This window comes from Aythya marila, assembly GCF_965140915.1.
Source record: "Aythya marila genome assembly, chromosome: 3".
Taxonomy (NCBI): Eukaryota; Metazoa; Chordata; class Aves; order Anseriformes; family Anatidae; genus Aythya; species Aythya marila.
The window spans coordinates 35,172,939-35,197,898 of record NC_139044.1 but is presented as its reverse complement, the minus strand read 5'-3'; the positions used below and the strand labels follow the sequence as shown (position 1 = coordinate 35,197,898).

The 24,960-nt window shown below is 40.2% G+C and overlaps 1 protein-coding gene across 5 annotated transcripts in view; it reads left to right on the top strand.

Moving 5' to 3' along the window:
* Positions 1-24,960, top strand: part of MOCS1 (molybdenum cofactor synthesis 1) — a 32,189-nt gene extending 7,229 nt beyond the window's left edge. For 3 of the 5 annotated variants that reach the window (XM_082757495.1, XM_082757493.1, XM_082757496.1), the window contains exons 4-11: positions 6,051-6,215; positions 10,999-11,060; positions 12,319-12,430; positions 12,756-12,868; positions 13,569-13,679; positions 15,993-16,113; positions 17,383-17,430; positions 21,225-24,960. In XM_082757495.1, coding sequence (XP_082613621.1) covers positions 6,051-6,215; positions 10,999-11,060; positions 12,319-12,430; positions 12,756-12,868; positions 13,569-13,679; positions 15,993-16,113; positions 17,383-17,430; positions 21,225-22,096 — 1,604 coding nt within the window. In that variant the 3' untranslated portion in view covers positions 22,097-24,960. Of the gene's footprint in view, positions 1-6,050; positions 6,216-10,998; positions 11,061-12,318; positions 12,431-12,755; positions 12,869-13,568; positions 13,680-15,992; positions 16,114-17,382; positions 17,446-21,224 lie in introns of all 5 variants that reach the window. The other 2 variants (XM_082757497.1, XM_082757494.1) reach the window with 2 other exon arrangements.

Genomic DNA, 24,960 nt, shown 5'->3' with positions numbered 1-24,960 from the left:
TTCTTGTCACTTCATAATGTAACAGCTGAACTTGTGCATTGCGTTCATATTCAACATCTATTAGAACACCTTGCAGTTATGCAGTGTAGGGGTGAAAAATCAAGAACTGATTCGACCAGGTCCTGATGGGAGAAGAGGTGATACTTTTTTACAAACTAGAGGACAAAACAGGTTCTTTTTTGTTTTGTTTGTTTTTTGATGTCACTTGCTCATCTGTGTTTAGTCAGGAATGGCAGGAATGTCTGAGCTTTTATAGTTGTTTTTTTTTAGCTATATTTTTATATAGTTATATTTTATAGCTATTGATAAGAATGTGTGCTTCAATGGAAGATAAATTACTGGATAAAGCTTTGAAGTCCATCTCCTTTTGATTTATCTTGTGTTGATTGACTGCGTCAGATTTTATTTCAAGCCAGTTGCTTTTTAACTTGTCCAAAGTATCATATATTACAGACATTACAACAGCTTGGTGTAGTAGTAATGTATTAGATTACAGCTATGATGGTATGTGTGCTTTGCTGTATTGTAGGCAGTGGAACTTCTGTTTCTGCAAGTATACTCCTATAAGTGCTGAATTTAAGGAGGGGTTCACGAAATTTGAAGGTCTTGAGAAATGTAGAGTTACTACTGATAGACTGGACTTTGCTGCATGCAATACTTGGTTTCTGTTCGTGCCCTGTTTTGTTCAGAGAAGTGTTATATTTAGAGATGGAAAAAGCATGGCTAGAGTGAGCTGGCTTGAGTTCTGCTTGGATCTTGGTTGTGAGGAGTCCCAAATCTGTACTAACTTCACTTTTTTGGAACTCAGTTGAATAGCATCCTCTTGGGTATTTAGCCCATACGTGATAAATTATTTGTATTTAGGATTGAGAGTTCTGTGTGCCTTTTAAGAAGTATGGTGGTTGTGTTTCTTGCAATAAAAAGTGTAATTATTTTAGCCATATTTTTCCAGCCAAAAGAGAAGCAGACTCATAAAATTACATCCAGCTAAAAAAGCTTTATTAATAGCGTTGGTATGAAAACGAATTGAAATCAATACCATTGTCTATTTAGTGCAGTTTTCTTTGCTAGTGCTTGTGCCTTCTTGATTTATCAGCAGTAGCTGATGGCTTTTTATACTGAACACTACCACTCCGATGTTGAAGGTGTACTTTGAGTAGCCAGTTGGATGCAATATAATTCTGTCATTGCTACAATTCTGAACTATTGATATTGGAACGATCAAAAGCTTGTTTATTTATTTTACTGCAGTGATAGCATTTTCAGAGACTTATTTTTATGGCTAAAGGAGGGAGATAGATCTTTTTTCACCACTGGACTTTAATTATTCTGCCTCTGTTCTTGTTCACAGTTGAACTCCGACAGAATCATAGTGGTCATTTTATTAACAGATGAGAGGAAATTAGTCATCTTGAGGTAAAGGTGATGGATGTTAAGATGATTGTACTGTTGCATTAATTTGTTCTGTAATGAATTTGTATTAACATGGCTGTTTTTTTCTTAGCCATGTTAAAAACTTAGAAAATAAAGTCTATATACACTTCCTCTCTTCTACAACTGTGTTCTGTGGTGCACGTTTGGGATCAAGAGTAAGTTGTCAAAACTAAATAGATCACGTGTAACAGCTAGGGGAAAAATCACTGAGGCAAAACAATTCCAAAAATGCTTCCTGCAAGATTTCAAGAATGCAGTTTTATTGAAGCCATATTATCACAATATAATTACAAAATTGTACCAGAAGTGAGCATCTCAAGCTCTGAAGATCTCTGCTTTGTAATAGTATCTCAAGAAATAAATGCCTTATTTTATAACCCGAGGTTGTTGCAGTGTACTGCAAGCAACAAACAAAAATGTTTGATCCATTCTGTGCCCAAGTGGCAAGAGCTGTACTTCTCTAGGAGGACTTTTCTTGGCAGTATATTCATTAAATGAGCTACTGCTGCAGGCCAAAAGCTGTCTCTATACTTTGTGCTTTCTGGTTCTTGGGTAAGAACTGAAGAAGCAAAAATTGTGCTGATTCAGGACTAGCAGAATTATAGCATTTGTGATTCCTTTAACAGGCTGGTAGGAAAAACTTGACAGACATAGAAGGAAGCTGAGGCACAATCAGAAGTTCTGAGTTGTTTTATCTAGTGATTCCATGAGTGTCTTCGAATTCGGTATTTAGTCTGAAATACGAGCTGTAGCGGATTACACAGTTCTACTGTACTCTAAAAATCCTACTTCTGGTTACATAGGAAGAAACTGCTGGGCTTAAGATCCAAACACTATTGTCAAGAATTTGAATTCTTCAAGTTTTCTGAAACAGTCTGAGATTGAAAATGTTAATAGAACCTGGGCTGGTGTTATTAATTTTCATGATGCTGTGCTGTACTGCCCATATTTCCAACCACCTTGTTTACTGTCGAATTGCCCTTGCAGGACTATTTGTTGTTTGTTTGTTTTATAACTCTTTGAAATATGTCTCCACTGTTGAGGTGTCATTACCCTGGTCAGGTCTTTCTGACTTCAGCAAGCGTGCTGATAAGATCGGTGTATAGAATTTTGGCACACGCAATCTGTTTGCGGCTTTTCATGGCTCTGACCTACATTTCTTTTTTATTGGAGTGCCAAGAAGTGCAAAACATTCTATGCTGTTACTGTATGTTGGAGTTGAATTGCTCCTCCTAGCGGCTTGTTGAAAACTCTTAGCATTTGCCATAAGTGATGGTCCTCTAACTCCAGTCTAAATGCTCTTGTAGTTTTGAAAATCTGAAGGTCCACAATATCGGAAAAAATGGTTAGCAATTGCTTACTGTGGTTTTAATTTATTAATATCATACAGGAAAATGTTCAAACTTGTGGAACGTCAGCTTTAGAATCCAAGAATAGTTAAAAACTAAAACTTAGCTATGATAAGATTGTAGTAGCAAAATCACTGATGATTTCACTCTAAATTTTCATTAAAATGAGTGTTCACATGTCAATTGATTTACTTTTAACTCTGTATAACAATATTACATATATATGAACACGAAATAAGATATCCAAAACAGCCTAAGACTCATGGGTTTATTGTCCAAAAGCGTACATTAGACTGTAAAAACTGAAGGTTTCAAAATTGCGTTATTGACTTGTTTCTGATGTTTCCTAGTTTGGATACTCAAGTCCCAGTCATGTCTGACAGTGCAGATGGTTTATGGAAGATAGCTACAATGCCTCAGGTGGTGAATTGCATTGAGATTTAAGCTAGGTTTGTTCTCAGCAAGCATCTCTTAAACATAAATGATGTGTGGAACACTGATAAAGCTCATGAATATTAATACTAGGTTATTACTACCATATTTTCCTAATTCTTAGACTCAAGCTTTTTGTTGCTGTTGTTTCAATGAGCAAAAGTTATTTGAAGGTACTATAGGAGATGAGGCCATTGAGAGGCCATCTACAATTCCTTTAGATTATTGCAAGTCACCTTTTACTGTGTGCACATACGTAAGCTCTGACTCAGCAGCTAACGCTTGCTGAAAGCCCTATCACTTCCTAGTGACTGCCAAAACCACGTACATTTGTTTGAGACTTTTCTGAAGCGGCTGATAATGGAATATGGAATCCATCTCCCTTGGGGTACTCTAAACTTAAATTAGCGTTGGGCTTAACCTGTGAGAGCTGTTTATTATCATCTGAGAAGTGCAGCTCTCCACTGACAAAATCATTTTCCAGGGCGGGCTTTTTATAGCAGCCTACATATTTCCAGAGTGATGCTGTGCAGGGTAGATTTGTTAATGCACGTATTAGGAGATAAAAATACCTTTTCTGGGCTCAGTCAGGAGAAATATAATTGAATAAACTGCTGGAGGAGAACATATAAGAAACTCATGTATTTAAGGAAATGCTTCTGATTTTAACCAAAAATGTAAACGTAAAGGGCTTTATTTGATGGCTTGAGCTGCACAAATAAGTTTTTATCTTCATGCTATTGAATTACAGCATCTGTTCTGTTTCCTGGTTTACTTGATAGTTTTATCAATTGCATTTGCTTATGCTGATTGTTGCTAAAGCACTCAGCAACCAGACTTAAACAGGTAAAAGGTGAGTTACAACATTATGAAACCTCTTTAATCCATTTTGAAATTAGAAGACAACAACAATAAAAATAAAAAAAAAAAAAACCTGCAGATGTTCCACTTATCTAAACAGTGTACTGACTGGTTCATTTTAATCTGTTGGTCACAGCTCTAAGTCTCCATCTCCAGTTTCTTGTAGTTGGGTTCTATCCAAATTATTACAGATGGTTCTGCATATTAGAGTATTTCCAGTGCCTCATCCTGTATCTCATCCTGGAATGGGAGGAAGAAAATGCATTGATGAGAGCTGCTGCCTGCACTAAGTGACCTAAACAGTTCATGCTTTTTTTTGTTGTTTTTTTTTTTTTTTTTTAGTTTTCCATTTTAAGGCTGCAGCATTGCAGCATGGGTTCGGTTTTATTCTATGCCTTTATGCATTTTACATTTCTAGCAGTGAAGCCTGTATGGCAGCTAGTTTTTTCTTCTCTCTTAGGAGTTTAAGTATTTTGTGTGTTCTGAGGCTGTAAATAAAAGTAGTGGTGTTCACGTCCTTTCCCCTGACTGTAGAGTGTATCCCATGCTGTCAGAAAGACAAGCCTGCTTAATGTTAGCTAGTGTTAAATGATTTTTTTGCAAACTTAGGCCAATAGCACTTATCTACCAGGAGAAGGTTATTCTTGGTCAATAGGGAGGATTTTGTGAGGTGAGTAGAAGCATGCCAGAAAAAAATCAGTTCTCAGTAAAGACTGCTCTTCTGTTACGATATTAGGTTCTAGATATCTTTACAGGGCTCTTAATCATGATGCAAAATGCTGCTGATGTATGCTTCAGCATCCTTGGTGTTATCCTGTTTGTCCCGTTCCAGAGTTCTGGGCTGAGCTTAGGCTGAATGTTTTCAAGAGCAGCTGGAAAATGAAATAAAGCAGAAGTAAAACCCTTATCCACATGAACAAATAGAGGTAAAATAGGCAGTGAAGAAGGGACTGTGAAATATTTGTGTTGTAACTAAAGCTGCCCCAAGAATAAGGGTTCTTAAAATATTTTTCATGTAATTAGAGTTGGCGCTATGAGAGAAGGAAGGAGGAGGGAAAATAAGAAAAGAAAATGACTGCTTTGGTTATGCTTTTGTGAGTGGTTTATGAGGTTTAGGACTTTTTTTTTCCTATTAGTTCTTGTACTGATAACTGGGGTTTGAAAGGCTGCCTTCTGGAAATCGGATATGCTGAGGATTTCCTCATCTATCTTATGAGGAGGCAGCTATTTTTTAATCTCATGCTGTTAACTGTTTCTTTTGTGGTTTTATTTTGTTTTGAGTGTCTTGCATTAGCCCTCTTCAGTTGGCTGGCGTGCCTCAGTGCGTAATGGAAAGATTTCAGTTGTCAAGTGCAAGTGCTTTTGTCCACTGGATGTTGCATCAGATAGTCTGTAACAGTCTGATATGCTGGCCTTTTTTTTCTCTGGTTGGGGGTATAGATGCTATTTCTTTTGGCAATTTGAAGTCACTACTGCTGGCAGCTGCCTCTAGGTTAGGACTGGCTTTTCTGAAGCATAACAGGATAAATGTTGCTACATAAATGCAGCTAGTTGCAGGTGCCAGGTGTAAAAGGGATGGCTTACTATTATTATTATTACAGGGCACAGAATTCAGTTTGCAAGGCTAGATTGAGGAAAAGGTGGAAAAGGAGATCAGAGGCCTTCTAACACTAAAGTAGGTGTTTAAGAAACAAAACAAAATTAGCATGCATTTTCAAAGTTCTTTATAACCAGTTTTGCTTACAACAAACTGCTGTCATTTATACCTTCTGAAATGGGTTTGTGTTAAAATGGATCTCTTAAAACCAGTACAGCTGGACGAAGGCTGAAATGCTGGTGTCCTTGGTTTCCACACACCCTCAGTGAATTCTTTTGTTTCTTAAATCTTCTGGATTTTTCCCGTGTATCTTACAGTTGAATTAATACTTTTTCTAAAGTGTTCCTGTTATTTTTCTTCATGTTTTGTTTTTCTAGGTCAACTGAACAAGCTAGAAGGGCTGAAAACCATTGCCATCACAACCAACGGGATCAACTTAGCCAGACTGCTGCCCCGACTGAAGGAGGCAGGCGTGAATGCCGTTAACATTAGCCTGGATACTTTGGTCCCAGCTAAATATGAATTCGTTGTCCGGAGGAAAGGTATAGGCTTATCACCTAAGGCAATGTTGTTAACACTTATAGTACCGTTGTGAGTTGCTTGGTTTGTCTTTCACACTCAGTTGTTCTGGGAGAGAGATGAGTTACTACCATTTTGAGGCTAGGGAAAACAACCTCCATGAGCAATTTTGATGGTGACTTTCTTTCTACAGCCCTTAGAGAGGCAGAGCCTCTTCAGTCAGAGCTGGGAGAGGCGGAGAGACTCAGCTCACCAACAGGCAGTGGGACTGTGCCTACAGCTGCCAGTAACTGGCTGAGTAACAGTTAGTAATGGAAGTCAAGAGGACTCTGCAAATCTTGTGCTGGTCTCATGTCACTGTTCTCTAACATTGTTCAAAGATCAGGTTTTCCCACTGTAGCAGCCAAGGACTAATATGCCACAAAAATTAATTCCTTTGTCACAAATAGCAGCAGTTTCTGAAAGTTATGATTGGGATGTGCTAGCTGTGGTTTCATTTGTGATTAGTGGTGTTCCCTACAGCGCTACATTTTAATAGGACTAAAAATAAACTGCGCCTGCATTCATTTGAGGAAGGCTGCTAGCTTTGTAACTTCTCTCTGATTGAGCTAGTAATTCCAGACACAGTTTCAAAAATGCTTAGATATGTCCAGTGTTACCCGTTCTTGTTTAATGAATCCTAAAGTTCCTCACGAAGTTCAGTCATAAATGTTTGAGCTTCTTTCCAGCCTAAAACTGATAGTCTTGTATCATTCTGTTTCTGTGTAGTAATACAACTTTGTCAGTCTGTGACCTGGTAATTCAGACAAAACTTCCAGGTAGCCACTAGATGGTGCAATAACCTAAGCTAAGTGTATGTGGCAAGAGCTGAACAAATCTGGGATGCTGTGAAAAGTAATTTCAACATTTCACAGAATCACTCCACTATCAAATTGAATTTCTGCTGACAGGTGTAGAAAGGGGTTCTTGTCTACAGTCTCTCTGGGAGCGCTTCTTCAGGTTTCTACTTCACGGTGCAGAAATCTGTTGCTGTCACAAATCTGACTGGAACGGTATCCTTCCAGCTTAGGCTGTTTTATTAATGTGATTGTGTCATGGCATAATTGGCATGCAGAGAAATATCTGGGAGTATATAATCACAAGCAGGTGTTGACTGTGCTCTTTTCCTCTGCCCTCTGCATTTGAATGTTACCTGATTTGTGACATTCACTGGAAACAGGACCCTCATTGCTACTGCAGTGGCAAATACTTCTTCTCCTCTTTAAAGATAAAAAGACTCTAACCACATAGAATGAAAATGCTCTCATAAATAGCATAGAGAATGAACAGGGAAACTTCTGAGTCAGTATTTTTTAAAGAGGAAAATAGATTCTAGATACTTTTTTTTTTTTTTAATCAAAATCGGGTAAAAAATAGCATTGCTGACTGGTTTTATATATTTTTTTTTTCCTTTTGTTAAGGGCTGAAATTATGTAAAAATATTTTTAATTGTTTTTGAGGGTTTTTATTTAATAGGAGATTTCCAAGTATGGAATGAGCAGAGAATAAAGCGTCTGCCGTACTGTGCTACCCTGTCTCGTGTGACAGTTCCAGAGGCTTCAGGATATAGCTGTATTAAGGTGAGAGGGATTCCTGGTCATAGACTCCAACAGTCTGGTAATTTCTGTGGAAGGCAAAGGTGTCGTCTAAGTGGAGCTACCCAGGAACTCAAGAAACTTGAAATAATTTTTTCTGCTCCTCTGGAAACTCGTTCTAAGGTTTTGATTTTGTATCTTTAATGCAGATTACCTGCATTACACCTGCTTTTATTCCCAAATGGTTGGGGTATAGAGAACAGCTGTGAGGTGATCAGAGAGATCACTGATGAGTGAAAGCAAGTTGGAGGACCATAAGATTTCTTCTATTCCCTATCTACTACATTCCAAGGGATGAATAAATTAAAAGTATTTGGCATTGCACGAAGCCAGTCTAACCTGCTTCGCTGTCTGTCCCCTCTTTTTGTTCAGTACAAAGAAAATGAGATGATATGTTACTGTAAGTAGATCATTAAGCATTGTCTCGAAACCTTTGTTCTTGCAAGGATGAAATGTTGGGAGGTGTTGTCCCACATGGGATAATTCTGGATGTGGTGAAGAATCTCTGCAGAATACTGCTTGCAAGCACTGTAACTGTGCTAAAGTTGGCTAAGGTTATGGTTCAGAAGAAATTTGAAAAGATGAAAATACTGAAAATTTGTATTGGCTGGAGCACGGGGTAGGTTGTAATGTTGAACTGTGAAACAAAATGTTGAGAACTTTTTCTGTGTCTGGACAATCTTTTCTGACACAATGACATCTAGTACTCATTTTTGCTCTCAAGTTTTGAAATATTTCAGATTTATTCTGTTTGCAATTCCATTAACACATAAGGATTTTGATCTAGAAGGGAAGCTTCATCAAGTACTTTATGGCAATACAGATAAACTCCTAACAGCTTTCCAAAAATAAAAATAGAAAACAGTTAACTTTAAAATATGAAATGCAGTTACAAATTTACTTATTACTCTATCAATTTTTTATTTTAAATAATTACCCTGCTCCCTAAATCTTTTAGTGGAAACAAGCTCGTAATGGTTGTTAATCAAAATAGTGTTTTTTTTGGTAGAGGTTTTTGACAGCTGTTATAAACAGCATTCTTGTGCTAGAGTAGTAAGAGGTAAGAGACTGAACTGGTTAGAACATTAATTTGGATGCATTGCAAGCTGTAGTCTTCTTCCATACCTTTACGTGCCTACTTGTTTGGGGTTTTTGATGCTTGCTAGTGATTGCTTTCTGTCCTTTTTAGTTGATTTCAGTTTCACCTTTCTGCAATCCTGAAGTTGCACATAAGATTTTCTGAGCTGTTGCAGAGCTTTTTGATCCCATTCATGGCTCCGGGATGCGTTTACAGCAAGGTGTCATTTCTCATGCCATATTCAGTGCACAAACTTGTTTAATTGGAAGGAAAGCTGTCACCAGTGCTGCAGACTTCCTGGGTGCATGCAAAACAACTAGGTGATGGAGAAGGGTGAGAAGTTATAACTTAAAACAGTTGTTTGCGTTAGTTACTTTAATGTCCCCTCCGTGCTCTTCACCTCTTTTTGCATCCAGGAGTAGCATTGTGACCTGTTCATAAAGTGATTAGTGTCTTCTGTTTTCCCGTGTCCATGCTTGATATCTTTACCAACCAGGAAGCAGTTAAGTGAAACCTGCACGTCTCTCCTTTTTGTTCTGATCTGGAACACATTAAGTATCACGCACACACAGATTATGAAGTGAGCTATTTTTATTGAAGCTATGATCTTCTCACCAGAGAACCTGAGTTTCCACTAGATAAGAGATAGGGAAAGGAGGCTGATGGACCTACCCAGAAAAAGGTACGAATAACAACAGCACAGGGATTATCAGCACAAGCTCCGAAAAGATACTGCCCCTTTGCTAGCATATGTAAACTTATTTGCTGTTGGAGGCTACAGCTGTGGGAGGAGTTGCTCAGTCTCATGCAGTGGTTTGTCACCTGAGGTTGGAGAGTAAAAGAGGAAGGGTGCTCAGTCAAGTACATAACTGGTTAGGAGAGATGTTCACAAACACAATACTAACAGCTGTGCACATCCACTCACCAGAAATGTACCCAGTGGTTAGCAGCTTTCCATTTCATTCTTGCTACTATCACCTTGTTTCTCTGCCAGCTGGTGAGTGTGGCAGGGAAGGAGCAATCTGTCAAACCTAAAAGTGATATCTCAATGAAAGGTCTTAACTTTAAAGTTGACAGAAGGTGTGGTTTGAATGAGGTGATTAAGAGGTTTCCCTAAAGGCCTTTGGAATCGTGAAATTACATACCTCCTTTTTTTTCTTTTTTTTTTTTTCTTTCCTGTGTAGGAGGTGCATGTAGGGGGAGAAAGTGCTTGCTCTTAATTAACTCTATCTCTGTGTCTGGGAGCAGTTGACAGGTATAGACCATGCTAAAGGGTAGTGTGAGTCTGGGCACTTCATTCCTTGAAGTCACTGCAGCTCTTGACACATCTAATATGTTTTCAAAGGCCAAAAGACGACTGAGTTGCTTTCCTAAATGCTCTGACCCATGCCCCCCACACATTGTGGTCATCAAATCCACATGTTCGAAGTAGTCATAAAATGATGATCCTGTAAAACACTGCTTGTGAACTCTAAAGGATCGTCAGTAGCTTTGGGAAACCAATTTCATCTGTAGGTAGGGATGAATGGGGAACTGGGGGGCTTTTGTTGGTTCCTAACTCTGCTTCTCCCCACGTGCACTTTTAGAAAGATCCTTTTAAATTCACTTAGCAACAGTGTAAGTATCTGATTCAGACCAGTGAGATTCTGTTGTTTTAGCAAAGACACATGTGCTATTATTATCAAATAAACATGAATTTAGTATTCTTTCTTCATTGCATCTGGAGGCAATTCACAAACATTTGCCACTCCCTTTAAGAAGGACACAATACAAGGCAAAGCTTAAGTATGGGGGACTGGAGAGTCATATGTTAATGATATATGGACGTCCAAAGATGGAAAAAAGCATCCCAATATTTTTGACACAAATACTTAGTTAACAAAAAAAATTATCTCACTGACTTGACCATAGTAACACTGGCAGCCTTTAGGGGAGGGAGAGTGTTTCCATGAAAGTCTCTCTGCAGCTCATCGTACTTTTAACACAATACCTTCTGAATTGGATTGTTTTTTATTTGTCATCCTTTTGTCCTCTACCTTCTTCTGTGTTCTGTTTTTATACAAGAAAAATGATCTTATCCCTTCTATATCTTAGGCTTTCACAAGGTAATGGAAGGAATCCACAAAGCTACTGAACTTGGCTACCGTCCTGTTAAGGTAAAGGCAGTGTTTATTTACTCTGGAACTGTTGTTTTACCGTAACTTGTGATAAAAGTTACAGCTCACCTGATGAGGAATTTGTTCCCCCCTACACCTCTCTGAATAATTTTTGGTAAGTCTGAAGATCACATCATGAGGCGATGGGGAAATTCATATTACCTGAGGCAGTTGAGGATATGGGTTCACGCTGCCACAAAGCCCATTGACTGCCTAGCTGCAGGCTCCAGGGTGGTCCTGCTCTGTGCTTACCTCCTCCTACCCCCTCTGTAGAGTTGGCACTTGTCTGACCCAGCTGTGAACTTTGCCAAGGGAGTTAACAGGCAGAAAACAACCCTGCAGAAAGACATAAATTTTCTCCTAGTTTATCTCCATCAGCTGCTCACAGCAGACTCTGATGAGTGCCGGAGAAACAGGCAAAGGGAGTTCTGCTTTGGGGGTGCAGGTAGAGCTGCTTAGCTGTAACATGAAACTTCACTTAACTCAGCTGTTTGCAGTTCTGCAGCTGTAGTTCCCCTCTGTTTCACCAGTGTTTTTTAAGATCAAATATGTGTAAGTGGCATAGGCTATAGAGCTATGCAAAGCATTTAAAATGAAACTGGGTTTTAGGCTTTTCCTGCAAGATTGTAAGACTGATGGCATTCTACACTTGTCTGCCTTGCTAACAGGGAAGAGATAAAGGAGATAAGATAAAGAGGAGAGGACCTGAGGCTCTTTATGATCTTGGAGGTCTTTTCCAGCCTTCATGATTTTATGACTATTCATGAGGATAGCGAAAAAAAGCTCAGTTTTAATCTCCCTTTGGAGGGAGGCATAGCTAGCTGTCCTGCAGCCTATGAGTGCAGAGTGCTCTGTGAATTTATCTTGGTCTGGGGCATTTTCCTGTGGTCTGCCGAAAAGAGTGCTATAGAAGCTCCCCTGACAGTGCTTTTACAGAAGCTGTACAATGTGGGTCTAGGGAATGAAGCTGTCATTTTAGACAGCAAAACTGTCATGCATTAGATGGCTAAGACAGTCTCTGTGTTATGTAGCTTTAACTAGCATGGCAAAAATTGTTAGATTGGATGTAAAAAATTAAAGGTGAGTTTGACAGAAACAATTGTCTGTACCATTTCAGTCCTTCCAACTTCTCTCTTTTCTTTTAAAATAAATTGTTCTTTCCATCTACTTTGTGTTCTGCAAGGACTACAAAACCTTCTGTAAAATGTAAGGAAGTCATGTTCTGCTCACTAATTTCAGGTGTCTGCTTTTCCTGCAGGTAAACTGTGTGGTTATGCGAGGCTTCAATGAGGATGAACTGCTGGGCTTTGTGGAGTTCACAAAGGATCTTCCCCTGGATGTGCGGTTCATAGAATACATGCCCTTTGATGGTAAACAATCCTCTGAGATTCTTTGTGGCATGTGGTGTGCTGTGGGTATATGTGAATTCGCTTGGGGCTATTTACTTCTTGGGCTTGTCTCCAGAAGTTTTGATGAGCTCCTTTGGGGGATTAGGAATTGCCTTAAGTTTTATGTTGTGTCTTTTACAGTTTATGCATCTTCCCTGGCTTTGTTGGAGAAGGATTAGTAGCAGGATTACTTGGGACTGGGATGCCTACAGGGAAAACTGAGAGTTGTGGAGAAATGTAAAGGTGGTTCTTTTCTAATTAAAATAAAATCCACAATCTAAAGTAGTGCTGGTTTTGTTAATTCTAGGCAATAAGTGGAACTTCAAGAAGATGGTGAGCTACAAAGAAATGCTTGATACAATTAAACAGCGATGGCCTGAATTGGAGAAATTGCCCTGTGAAGCTTCCAGTACAGCCAAGGTGGGGATAGACAGAACATATGAAATACACTCCTACTCTTTCCCCTCTTCCTGCCCCACATTACTTAATTCTGACAAGTTCAGTATTTGTATGTGACAAGCAAAGCTGTTTTGTTTTGTTTCTAATTTTTTTTAAAGTTAGAGTGTAGTAATTGTGGGATTTTGGTGGGATGAGTGCCTGCATGTGGTTTGGCTCTTACTTAAAACACTGGTCATAATCTTTACCTGTAGAAACACAATGAGTTCATTAGATGCCTTGGACCCATATAAAGAATGGCAGGATTATATCCTGTATTCACAGCTTTTGAAACTTCTGGCAGTCCAAGTTTGTGTGTCTGAATAAACATTAATAAGCCTGATGAACCAGTTGTTCAGTGAAATAACATTGCTTTGGAGTGTGCAGTGTCACATTGGGAATTTCTAGCCTGTGTGAATCTGTGTCTCGTCTGAGTAAGAAAATCCATTTTAGCATCACCTACCAGTTGATAACTACAAGAGCAAATGTAACAAGTTCGTGAATTTCCAGGAGAAAGGAAAGGGTAGAATAGGCTGGAACACCTGACAAAACTGACTTCAGTTTTTTGTCTTGCGTGACCTTAGAACCAATGAAGTGTCTTCTGGTCTTTGGGCACACGGAGCTTTTAAAAATGAGGAGTCTAATATAAACTTCTTTTTTTTTTTTCTCCCCTGCATTTCTTTAGAGTTATAAAGTGCCACATTTCCAGGGACAAATCAGCTTCATTACCTCCATGTCAGAGCACTTCTGTGGATCCTGCAATAGGCTGAGGATAACAGCAGATGGGAACCTGAAGGTTGGTGGTGAAACATGGTTCTCTTTTTGCTTTCATGAAGCTTAACTGATGTTGAAATTTTCCCCTGAAAAGTAGCTGGGATGTAAGGTAGCTGGTAATAATTAAGCATCTTTCCTTCCGAACTCCAGCTTATCTGTCCTTCGATTTGTTGCAGTATTTGTTCCTGTTCAAGTTTCCTGGGCTGTTAGGGAACTGTTACATCATGTTTTTTGGTTTCTCTGTTTTGCTAACATAGCTAACTTCAGTTGTAAAACATCGGTTTCAAGGCCAGTAAATATAAACATTTATTTAAATCTTTGATTCAAAATCATCTTAAACATGTGACAAGCAGATGATTTCCCGCTTAAGAGAGAAGAGTAAAGATCCAAGCAGCTGTTAGGGCTTGGATTTTTTGTTCCCCAAGGATCCTGTCCTGTTTCACCAAACATCATCTTGGAACTCTTCTCATTCAAGAGCAGGCTGTACATTTGCTCAGCGGCTGTAGAAAGGGGAGGGATAACCGTTTCCTGCCACGTTAAAACTGGCAGTTTCTGGGGAAAAATTAAAGTTTTCAATTAAAAATTGGCACTTACACATTGTCACCTGATATTGACAACAGCTGTGCTGCTGTCTAATGTCATATGACCGAGGCAGCCTGAAGGCCCAATGAGCTTAGGTTACGTAAACTTTTCAGGCTGTCTGTGTGTGGACATGGAGAGAGAGAAAGAAAATCTCCATAAAGCTTTTTCTCTAATAGACTAGACCTCTTCAAAACTCTTTACTTTGAGGTAACTGAGAAATACTTGTAAAAGATGACATGCAGTATTAATAGAACCGAACCTTAGCTGTATGATAGAGAACAACAGAGCCCTAAAAGTAGAACTAGAAGGATGATGAATTGAGGTTTGTATGGTAAAGCAGACTGATGAGGTCTGGAGAGAGAGCAGGGGAAAGAAAAGAGTAGCTATCCTATAAACTGGAGCCAGACTATGAGAGTTGATAGTCAAAGAAGTGTTCTGATGCATAATATCGGCATTTTCCAGCATGGTATCTACTCGGTTAAAGGAGAAAAAGAACTAAATTTAATAAAAGCTCACTTCCTGTTTTAGATAGGGTTGTGTCAGTAGATTTTCCTTTCTGAGGAAGTCAGGCTTATGCAGTCAAGCATGTAAAACGTAGCCATGCTTCTATGTAGGTTACTGTTTCAGTTTTCTGCCACGGTTTTTAACTTACTAGTTCACTTCGGTGAGACTTTGTGGAAGGGTTTACACATGAAATATACGCTTCTCTGTCCCACTTCCTTAAAATAAATGATTTGTCTCAGGTGATGAGCTCAAAAAACTATTACTAGACTGCTTCACCCCCAAAAAGAGACAAGCAACAGGTGAGTGATGTTAAGGGATTCATAATTCCCATTTAAATTTCCAGGTAAATTGTCCTTTTTAGTTTTATGCCTTCCACCTCTTTGAGGGTATGATCTGTTGATTCAAGACCAATTACTGAGCAAAAATGCGTAGTTGCTTTTCTAGTGCTCCACAGAGGGTAACGACACAAGGTTTTGATGATGCAGTCACATCTTAAAAGTTACAGAAGACACATTTATATTGTTCTGCTTTAAAACTACTGCTGTAATTAAAAACTGAATCCCCAGAGTGACTCATGGTTTATCATTAGGATCAGTATGGACATGTGTTCAGAAATCTCTCAGCATCTAAAATCTGAATCCAAGAAAGGACGTGGTTGTTGGCTTCATTAGTCAGCTGTCTATCATGTACCCATGGCTTCTTTCCCCAGTATCAGAGTAGTGAAAGGGACAAGTAGTTTCACAGCATTACTTCACAATGTTAGCAGAGTACTGTACTGACTTGCTAGCATAAACCTTCCTAATCTCACTGCATTGATCCTACTGGAATTGAATTAATTATTTGGTAGCCTAGTAAACCACTGCTTAATGTTGTCAAGTGGCAGTTATACTTAATCCTACTAATAGTGAAATGTGTGTTTTGTTTCAGCTCATTCTGTCCTTAGCCACAAATAATCACTGGGATGTGCCTTCCCTTTAAGCTGACCATGGAGAGCTGCTCTGATTGTCTTTGCTTGCTTACCAGCCAGGACGCCAACCTTTAGAACAGTGTTATGGTGTCACCTTCAGAGCCTGACAACTGTAGGAGTCTGTGCAATAAGAGAGTGTTGTCCTAGGTTGCAGCCATGCAGCTGAACGGAGACTGCTACCTCACAGAAATCTCTCTTATCATTGACCTAAACCTTGTGTGTTGCAGGACTGCTTATTTTAATCTTTCTCACTTCTCTTTTGTTTCCTTGGGTTGGCTGCAGGTGTGCCTTTTTGGGAGTTCAGAAGTGTCCTTGAGAGATCACCTACGGTCGGGTGCCTCGCAGGAAGAGTTGGTTGAAATAATTGGAGCAGCAGTGAGCAGGAAAAAGAAACAGCATGCTGGTAGGTTTGCTGGATTGGAGAAATAATGGCAGTGACCAGGGCAAAAAGTGTCCTACTGCAGTGGGATGCAATGACTCAACAGTAGAAGGAGGGAAGGAAAAGGTTCTTGAATGGGGCTGCATTACTTAAAGAATGTTCCCATCTGATAAAAGAGCATTTTCTGCTAGAAAGTTGGTCCTTTCCCAGTTGTACAGTTACTCCAAAATTTGGGTGCCAGTTTTGAATTTCCTAACCCTCCACAAGACCTGGAACCCAGACTGTCTAGCAGTCTTTCAGACTGATTTTTTTCTTCAAAGAGGTGCAAATACCACTGCTAATGATCACAACAGCAAAGCATAAAGCTAAGCAGAAATTGATGGAGTTGCACCAGATCCCTCTTTTCCAAACACTAGCATTCTGTAAAATAAGTACTGAAGTTAAACTGAGTTGTCAGTTCAACTACTTTCTAGAAGTGGAGACTCCTTTTTTGAGTATACAGAACTGTGTAGCTACTCTAGTGCTCTGTATAAGGTAATGACACTTAAAAAAAAAATAAAATAAAATTGCTTTGGCCCTTTTTGTCTCTTGCACGTTCTGCCAGGTTAATAACAGGTGTTTTTGCTTTTTTGTAGTTATATGTCAAACAAATTTAAAAGAAGTTTGTAAGCTTGAGTATAGATTTTCTTGCAAAATGTGTTGCTCTTACCCAGATTAAATAGTACCTTATAAAGGTGTGTGTGATTGATTCCTTTCCATTCAGACCATTCCTTTTTGCATTTCTGATTTGAGAAGGAGAGGGGGGAGTGTTCTCCCATCTGGTAAAGGCTTTTTGGCCATCAACAACATTTATCTGGCACTTTCTTCCTCTGACTTGTGTTAATCCCAGTATTATCCTTGAGGCCTTTTGTGATTAGACCTCTTTGACCAGGAACACTGTTAATAGCTTACCTCTAGAACTCATATAATTAACTGGTTAAGAAATAAGGTAGTCCTGAGTTGTTTGAATTCTGTACTAGATGGACTGTAATTCAGATTGTGAAAAATGTTTTCTGAAAAGGTTCTACAGTACAATAGATACATAGTAGCTGGATGCTTGGAGACTGTGGCAGCAATGTTTTTAAATATCATGCTCGATTCTTCCTCCCCTAGTTCCCTTCATCTTTATTTAGCTTTGGTTTTCCTAGCGTGCAGGTTGCACTGTGAAGAGCAGAAACCTAAATATATAAACCAGATGCATGAATTAAACCCTAAAAAGCTAGGATTTTTATGTGTTCCTTATTTTATTTCTAGGCATGTTTAACATTTCCCAGATGAAAAACCGTCCAATGATCCTGATTGGTGGGTGACAAATCAGTACGTAATAAACATACCATGATTTTGTTTGGTTTATGTCTTTGGGGGAGCAGAGCGGATTGGGCTTTTAATTCTTGTACAGTTCTGCTTTAGGTTTAGGCAGAGAAATGGGTTTCTTAAAATGCAGTTATGGTTAAAATTAAGCTGAAGTTGAAAAGAAGGAAAGGTTTTGTGTCTCTACCAAGCCTTATATGATCTTCTGACTGACAGCACAGATTGTGTGTTCTCTAGTTTTGAAAGTGTATTACTTTTTCCAAAGGGAAATAGCTTCCTCTTTCCTGTCTGCTTCCTTTGTACTTAACAACAATAATATAATAATTAATAGGGCAGTTTGAGGTGAGCTTTATGAAATTTACCAAACTGTAATATGAACATAAAGGATGCAGGGCTTATTTTTGTTTCTGAATTAAGAAATTCAACTTTGATCACATTATATAGAAGCAGGGACATGACAAAAATGCAAGTTCTTATCTCCCTGCTTCTTTACTTTGGAATTCAGAAACTGCATTTTCTTTCTTTTTAAATGGCCTCCTAACGTTTAAAGGGCTTAGAGTGTAACTTTTTAAACTGTAGTATCTGCTATGTCACCAGTCCTGGGGGAAAGAGCTTTTTTTCCTTGTTAGGTCCAGCAAAGATGTTTGCTAACGGTCCCTTCTGCTTGAAGCTCTGTCCATGACTGAAGTAGCACTAAAGAGGATGCTCTTACAATTTTAGCAAATACCTTTTACTGTGTTTCTGCCTCTTCTGTACCTACTTTTCTCCATTTTGTACTATATCTATCTTTGCAAATACCTGTCATTTTCAGACAACTTAAATGTTTGTGAGAGCTAGCTCTGTGAGATGTATTGGACATTGTTCTGGTGGTTTTTTATCTGTGAAAGGAAAAAAATGCAGCAAAGGTGGGAGAGAGAGAAACATTAAATATCAAGCCCAAACTCTCATTCTCCCATTGATGCTGTGGAGCAGGTTAGCTACTATGCAGCTAAAAATACAGCCTTTAAAACGAGTTAGTGTACTGGGAAGGGTAACGTGCATTAATTGGCATGTCTCTGCTTTGCTACGGGAGATATACTAACTGTTGTCTTTTAAAGCAAGACCCTACTGCTTTTACTTCTGTTGCCTTTATTGCAAAATACATTCTTCCAGGAAAAGGGGAAAGAACTATTGCTTAAAGTGTGTACTCACTTGTTGCAAAAAGAAAATCTGTATTTTTTTAAAGATGATGGAAAATACTACCTTACATTTCTGACAGTGTACTGGAACCTACATAATTTTACAAGATGCTTTTGGGAAAAAAAAAGTTTTGAGAAAATACACTCCAAAATTAACATTCATAGCAATGTTTGGGTATGTACAGATCAGACCTACGTAATTGCCTTTTGAAAAATATTCTGACTTTGTCTAACATACAGTAGGAAAGAGCCTGTCCAGGTCCTCCCCAGCTGTTCCATGTCCCTCTGAGACTAACTGCTGGCAGTCTCTGCATCAGTGGTGCAGAGTCCATAACTGGAGATGAGTAGAGACTCTCTTACTGTGCCACATGGGGAATCAGTAGGAGATTTCCTAATGGTGTTTTGAATTATTTACAAGCTTCAAATAATGCTGGCGTGCAAGTAGTCAGTGGAGAGAATATGGAATTCATTTAAAGAAACTTAATGAACACTGTGGAAATCACTGGTTTTGCTAATCCCAGTAAGCCAAAGCTGATCTCTTCCCTACACTGCAATTGGCTGGTTCTTTGCTGTAATGTGGTTTGTATCATATTTCCCTTCACTGAACTAGTCCTTTCAGCAGGTTGTTCTTCTCCCAGGTTCACTTCAGTTATGGAAAGTTCATCTTTAAGTATCTCCTGGCTTCTTTTTTTCCCACCCTTGACACAGTGCTAGCTGGAATCTAACACGCTTAACTTCCATGTGCATTAGTAGGCTACAACAACAGGCAGTGTGTCAGATACATACAGTTGTATAATGCAACTGAAACTATTTCTACTGCTGTAGAAAATAATTATCCATTTTTTATTTATATGAGCAAGATGTGAAGATGAAGATAAATAAGACAAAGAAAAGGTAGGTTGTTAGGAAAAACAAATGTCTTGCATGCATTGCTCTCTATTGCTCTATTTTTACTTCCTACTCGAGCAAACATTACTTCTGTCCTCCCTGTTCCCATGGCTTTGTGCTTAGCCTATGGAACTAGGTACTTACCTGCCTCCACAGTCCAGCTTTTCTTGGAGACAAGGTACTCTGCAGAGGTTTAGCTTTGAAGCTAATCATGGAAAACAGAAGAACAGAGTACTTTGAGTTCCTGGCTTTTTAAAGGAATATTCAGATTAACCTCTGCTGTATATAAAGGGAAAGAAAAGAACAATAAGCACAATTTTCTGTTCTTCTACAGCAGAGCGATGTTGCATTCAAAACATTCTTGTTTACTTAACCCATTCCTTCTGAGGGTAAATACATTACCACTTAACTTACAAGAATCTTAATTGTGGTGGATAGGCCACCAGCTGTGGACCTGAAAGTGCCCATGCCTGAATTTATATACACTTTAATCACAGCAATAATCTATATGAAATGATTGATTAAACTTCAGCAATTGGCATTTTCAGATCAACAGTTGGAAGGTATTCTGGTTGAGAAGGATTTAAGTGCATCAGTCTCTTGTTATGGCAGTGTCTGGGACTAACAAGGAAGAGATTTGTTTTTTTGAAACAAAAAGGTGAGGAATACAGCCAGTGTGTTACCTACGTTGTTATTGCAATATGGACAGTCCAGCTGTAGGTCTGGGCAGTAGAGGTAGCTCAGCAAGGTACTCCAAGTTCCTCACAGTAGAGCAGAGAGAACAGGAACTCCAGAAGAGAAGGCTGGTTCTCAGTGAGGCTGAGAAACTAGGGTTTAGCCACTTACCTCTAGACTGCTTTCTCTGTGCTTCTTTTACAGATCACTTCTTTCATGTGAAAGACTTCTTCTGTCTTGACGCTTGGCATTAATCCCTGTGCAGATGCCAAAACCAAGGGATTAAATGGTGAAAAGGGCAGGAGGGCTTACAACCTCTCTGCCAGCTGGGAGCTATGCCAGCTCAACTTGGAATGTAGCTCTAAGTAGATTTAAAATCTGTCAATGAGGGGAGTGTGATTTTTCCAGTGCTTAAACTTCAGCTGTCATTAATGCGGTAAGAGCTGGCAGTAATAAGGAAGGTTCTCATCACAGAGCCACCCCGTGAGCCGTAGTTGGTGCAGTTACAGATGGTGCTTCTGGTCCCTGCTGTCCTCAAGCACTGCCATGACCCTTCTCTGCATAATGAAGCAGTAAAAAGTATGTGCCTGTGCTGGGAGAAGGTGTTTGGAAAGGAGGAACCGAGAACTTGAGGGCTAGAGTTTTGTACTTACAATGCCAAGCTTTCACAAGACAACTGGAACTGGGAGAGCCTCAAATGAGATACTGTGACTTGCTTATCTTTAGGACTGCATTCTTCTAAGCTTTCTTCGCTGTTATTTCTCAGGAAGTGTTTATGCTTTTTGAAAGCAAGTTATTTCCTCTTGTCAGGGACCATGAAATAGGTGTTTTAAGTGCTGGCGTTTATGTTAACAAAACAGCAAATTCTGGCACACTGGTAAGACAGAAGAGAAGAGTGGATGGTTGCAGGCTTCTTCAAGTTTTTGTAATGCAGGAAGTCCCAAGCAGTGCTCTGACAGGGTTCTCAGCTATTGTAGACTTAGCTTTGCTTTGCTTCCTGGTTAGTAACACACCCTCTTTTTTTTTTTCTTTTCTCTTTTTCAGAGCCTGTATTGCTGTCATTCCCACTACGCCAAGATGCCCTGCAGTATCCCCCAAATTCAAAACAGTGGGGCCACACATCTAGCCACTGGCCAACTTTGAGAGCAAGTTTATCCAAACAAATGGAAAAAGCATTACTGAAAAATAAACTTCCAGGACAGCTTATCCTGCCAGTATCTCACCCAGAGCAACAGTGCTACATAAGGACAAGAATTCTACAAACCCAGCTGAGAGGCTTCTGTGTCTTCCAGGAGGACCCGAGCTCCACATTTGACACGAAGTGCCTTGAGGCTTCTCCTGTTGGCCAAGTTTCTGTGGACTGTCAGCTCAAAGAGGCAAGTCCAGGATCTGAATTCTGTACCAGGGATTCAGCATCTTGCTCCGACGTCCCTCGTGCCTCGGATAATTTGACTCACACTGATGAGGAAGGACGGGCCACCATGGTGGATGTCGGAGGGAAGCCGGATTCCAGAAGAAGGGCTGTTGCTGGTGCTGTTGTCCGCCTGGGTGAGAAGGCATTTGGGATGGTGAGGCAGAACCAAATGAAGAAAGGGGATGTGCTGGCAGTAGCCCAGATTGCAGGGATTCAGGGAGCCAAACTGACCAGCCAGTTGATCCCATTGTGTCACAACATCCCTCTCAGTCACGTGGAGGTGTCTCTGAGCCTGGACGAGGCCCGGTGCGCAGTGGTGATCCACTGCTCCTGCCAGACCTGGGGGAAAACAGGTGTGGAGATGGAAGCTCTGACAGCTGCCAGCCTGGCTGCCCTGACTGTGTATGACATGTGCAAAGCAGTTACTCACGACATCGTGATCGAGGAGGTGAAGTTGCTCAGTAAAACAGGTGGGCAGAGGGGAGACTTCTCAAGGGCATAGAGCATATCCAGATACCTCCAGCCCTCCAGGTAACCACTGCTCACACACAGCTGCTCACATTATCTGCGCCACTCAGCTGTGGTAGGTTTGGAGATCTCAGTAGGTATAGCACACAACTCTGTCAGCTTACTGCTGAGTGAACAGAGGAGCCACTTACCCCAGCTGTTGAGGATGTGTGTTTTTTAGAGGACAGACTTCTCCACTCAGCCAGTAGTTCCATTTCAGTGTCCTCACCATGAGCTTGAACAAAGCTTCCTAGTTATACCACAGAGGGTTTTTTTTCTTCATGCTGTGAAATATTCACAGCTGCTGTCATCACACCATGCAACTGTGAGCTCTGGAAATGAAGGAAGTGCTGAAAGTACTGTTATTTGACAACTATTTTTAAGTCAAGGATTAGGATTTCAGAGTTCTTTCTGTCTGTCTGTGCCTCCATCCCCGCCAGTTGCATTTAGAGAGTGATAGTAAGAAGAAAACAGCTCTGGGACCCTACCACACAGCAGAGATTAAAGCTGAGGAACAGCTAGGGTCAGAGAGGCAGCTCCCATCCCTTTGAATTGGTATTGCTTCCCTTGCCCACAATTGGGAAACACCCACCTGTCAGCTTTGAAAGAAAAAAAGAGGGCAGCTGCCCAGCTCTCTGCCGTAAATGCTGTGAAATGATCTAAAACAGAGGGTTGCTGGTGTTAGAATTATTTTGCTGATCTGAAAGGTAAGTTATGCAATTTTGGAAGCGTATTGCAGTGTTCTGACCTTAGCACTCAAATACATTGAGGCACTGTGTCTGCACTCTTAAGGGCTTAATTATATCAAGCATGGAAGTAGGTGTCAGCTCGCCCTAACTTTAGACTAAACTGTCACACCAAGCCCCAGAAGGTTCCACTTTTTCCTTCCTACAACACAGCTCCTAGCAGCCAGCAAGCTGCGTGGTCCTGACAGCCGAGACTAAGACCAGTAGCAACTTGCTTGGAAGAACAGGAGAGGTGCTGTTGCCCCACCTGGAGAGTTTTCCTGCACGATTTTTTAACTTGATTTCATGAAATCTTCTGACCTTTGAGCATTTAAGTGGCCCCATGTTAAGTAGCTGAGGGGGGGATTATCAAGTAGCTCTATATAGTTTTGATAATTGACTATCCTAGATATTAATTAACATTGTTTTGTTGATATAGATTGATCCTTTTTTAAACACTAATTTAAATGCACTAAAGGGGAGGATGTTTTCAACCTTGTTTTATGTGTTTTCTAGTGTTTATGGCTAATGTGAGCTCCCATATGATTCAGGATTTTCCCTTTCAATACAGAGTCAAAGACAACTCTAAGTTAAAGAGGTTACTGGAAAAGTGTCTTAAACTTGGCAAGTAGTTGCTTCTCATGCAATAAGATTAAAATGTGAGCATCAGGAAAGCACATACCAGTCACGCACACCCTGCTTGCTTAAAGTAAGCATAGGTTTAAGCTAAGGAGGCAATAGGTTACATTACAAATGTATTTGCTTGTGCACTACAAGTCTCATACAGTGGTTAACACAGAAGGAGCTTTGTCCAGAGCAGATTGATTTTTTACCATTGTTACTGAGGTAAGGCACACACAGCAGCTGCTGAGCAAGCTCAGAAAAGGAGGAGAGACTCTGGGAAGCCTGATAAGAGAGGTGCCCAACTCCGTAACCATTTGTATGCCTACATTCAGTATTGTAGTCCTGATTCCATCAATGTCACTGATCTGTCTGTAAATCAATAGTAAGTCAACTTAACATTGTACAGGAGATATATAGTGAATTATCTCTCTGTGTGGCATCAAGCCAGGCAAGAAGCTGCAGGTCCTCGCTCCCAAAGAGGCTAAACCATGCTTGCTTTTGAGGAGATTGCCAGGTATCTCTGCTAGCTGAAGCACAACTGAAGAACAACAAAAAAGCCAGTTGCCTTCTAGGTTACAAAGGAGCAAGAAACCCAGAGTGGCTTTAGCTAACAAAGGAGACTACAAAGCAGTAACTGGAAGAAAGAGCACTTCACCTTTCCTATGACTGCATCGAGGAACACACAGCTCCCAGGTTGTGTGAGGAAGCTGAGCGAAGAACTTTAGGCTGCCTACAGCCAAGACACCATGCCACCTTCTGGGAGGTGCCACCTTCTGCAGCACACACCTACCTTCTTGCGGCACTGTGGAGGCTTCCCCTGCAGGACACACAGCCTGACTGCACCAAGCATTTCAGCTCACCCTGCAGCGACAGCGCTCATCAGTGGAGCTGCTGTGCACAACAGCTTCCCTCATTTGGCACAGAAGCAAAGCCTCTGGAAAAGGAAGCACGTCTGGAACCTGCTAAGGTACTGCCTCACACAGGCACTGCACTAACCCCCACCACGCACAACGCACCCTGCCCTCCCTGCCTTCACCCAGCCTCCAGCTAGTTTTCAGAGCTAAAAGGAAACTAGGCAACTCAGTAGTGATAAAATGAGACTTTGGGGCATGATTCTTCGGCTTCTGAGAAGTTTGCTGTCATGCTGTAAAGCTCACACAAAGGACTTGAGGCCCTACAAAGCACACGCATGACTGCCATGCACATCCCACTACTTACGCACACATCACTACATTTTCTTAGGTTGAGAGTGAGTGGAAGCTTCAGACGAACAGACTTTGGTGCCATTTTATGCTCATGTTTGTAGTATAAAGTCTTGAAACTATGCACATTTATAGATAATGAAGCCAGCATAAGTCAACAGAATATTTTGCAAGAGAAACAAGCTGGTAGCACTGTATGTTTCGGTGGTTCTGGGTGGGCTATGGTGTAAGATGTTGATGAATACTTTTTGGAGGCTTGCTTTTTTTTGTGTCCACTGTTTTTAATAAATACTAGTTGTTCCATGTGA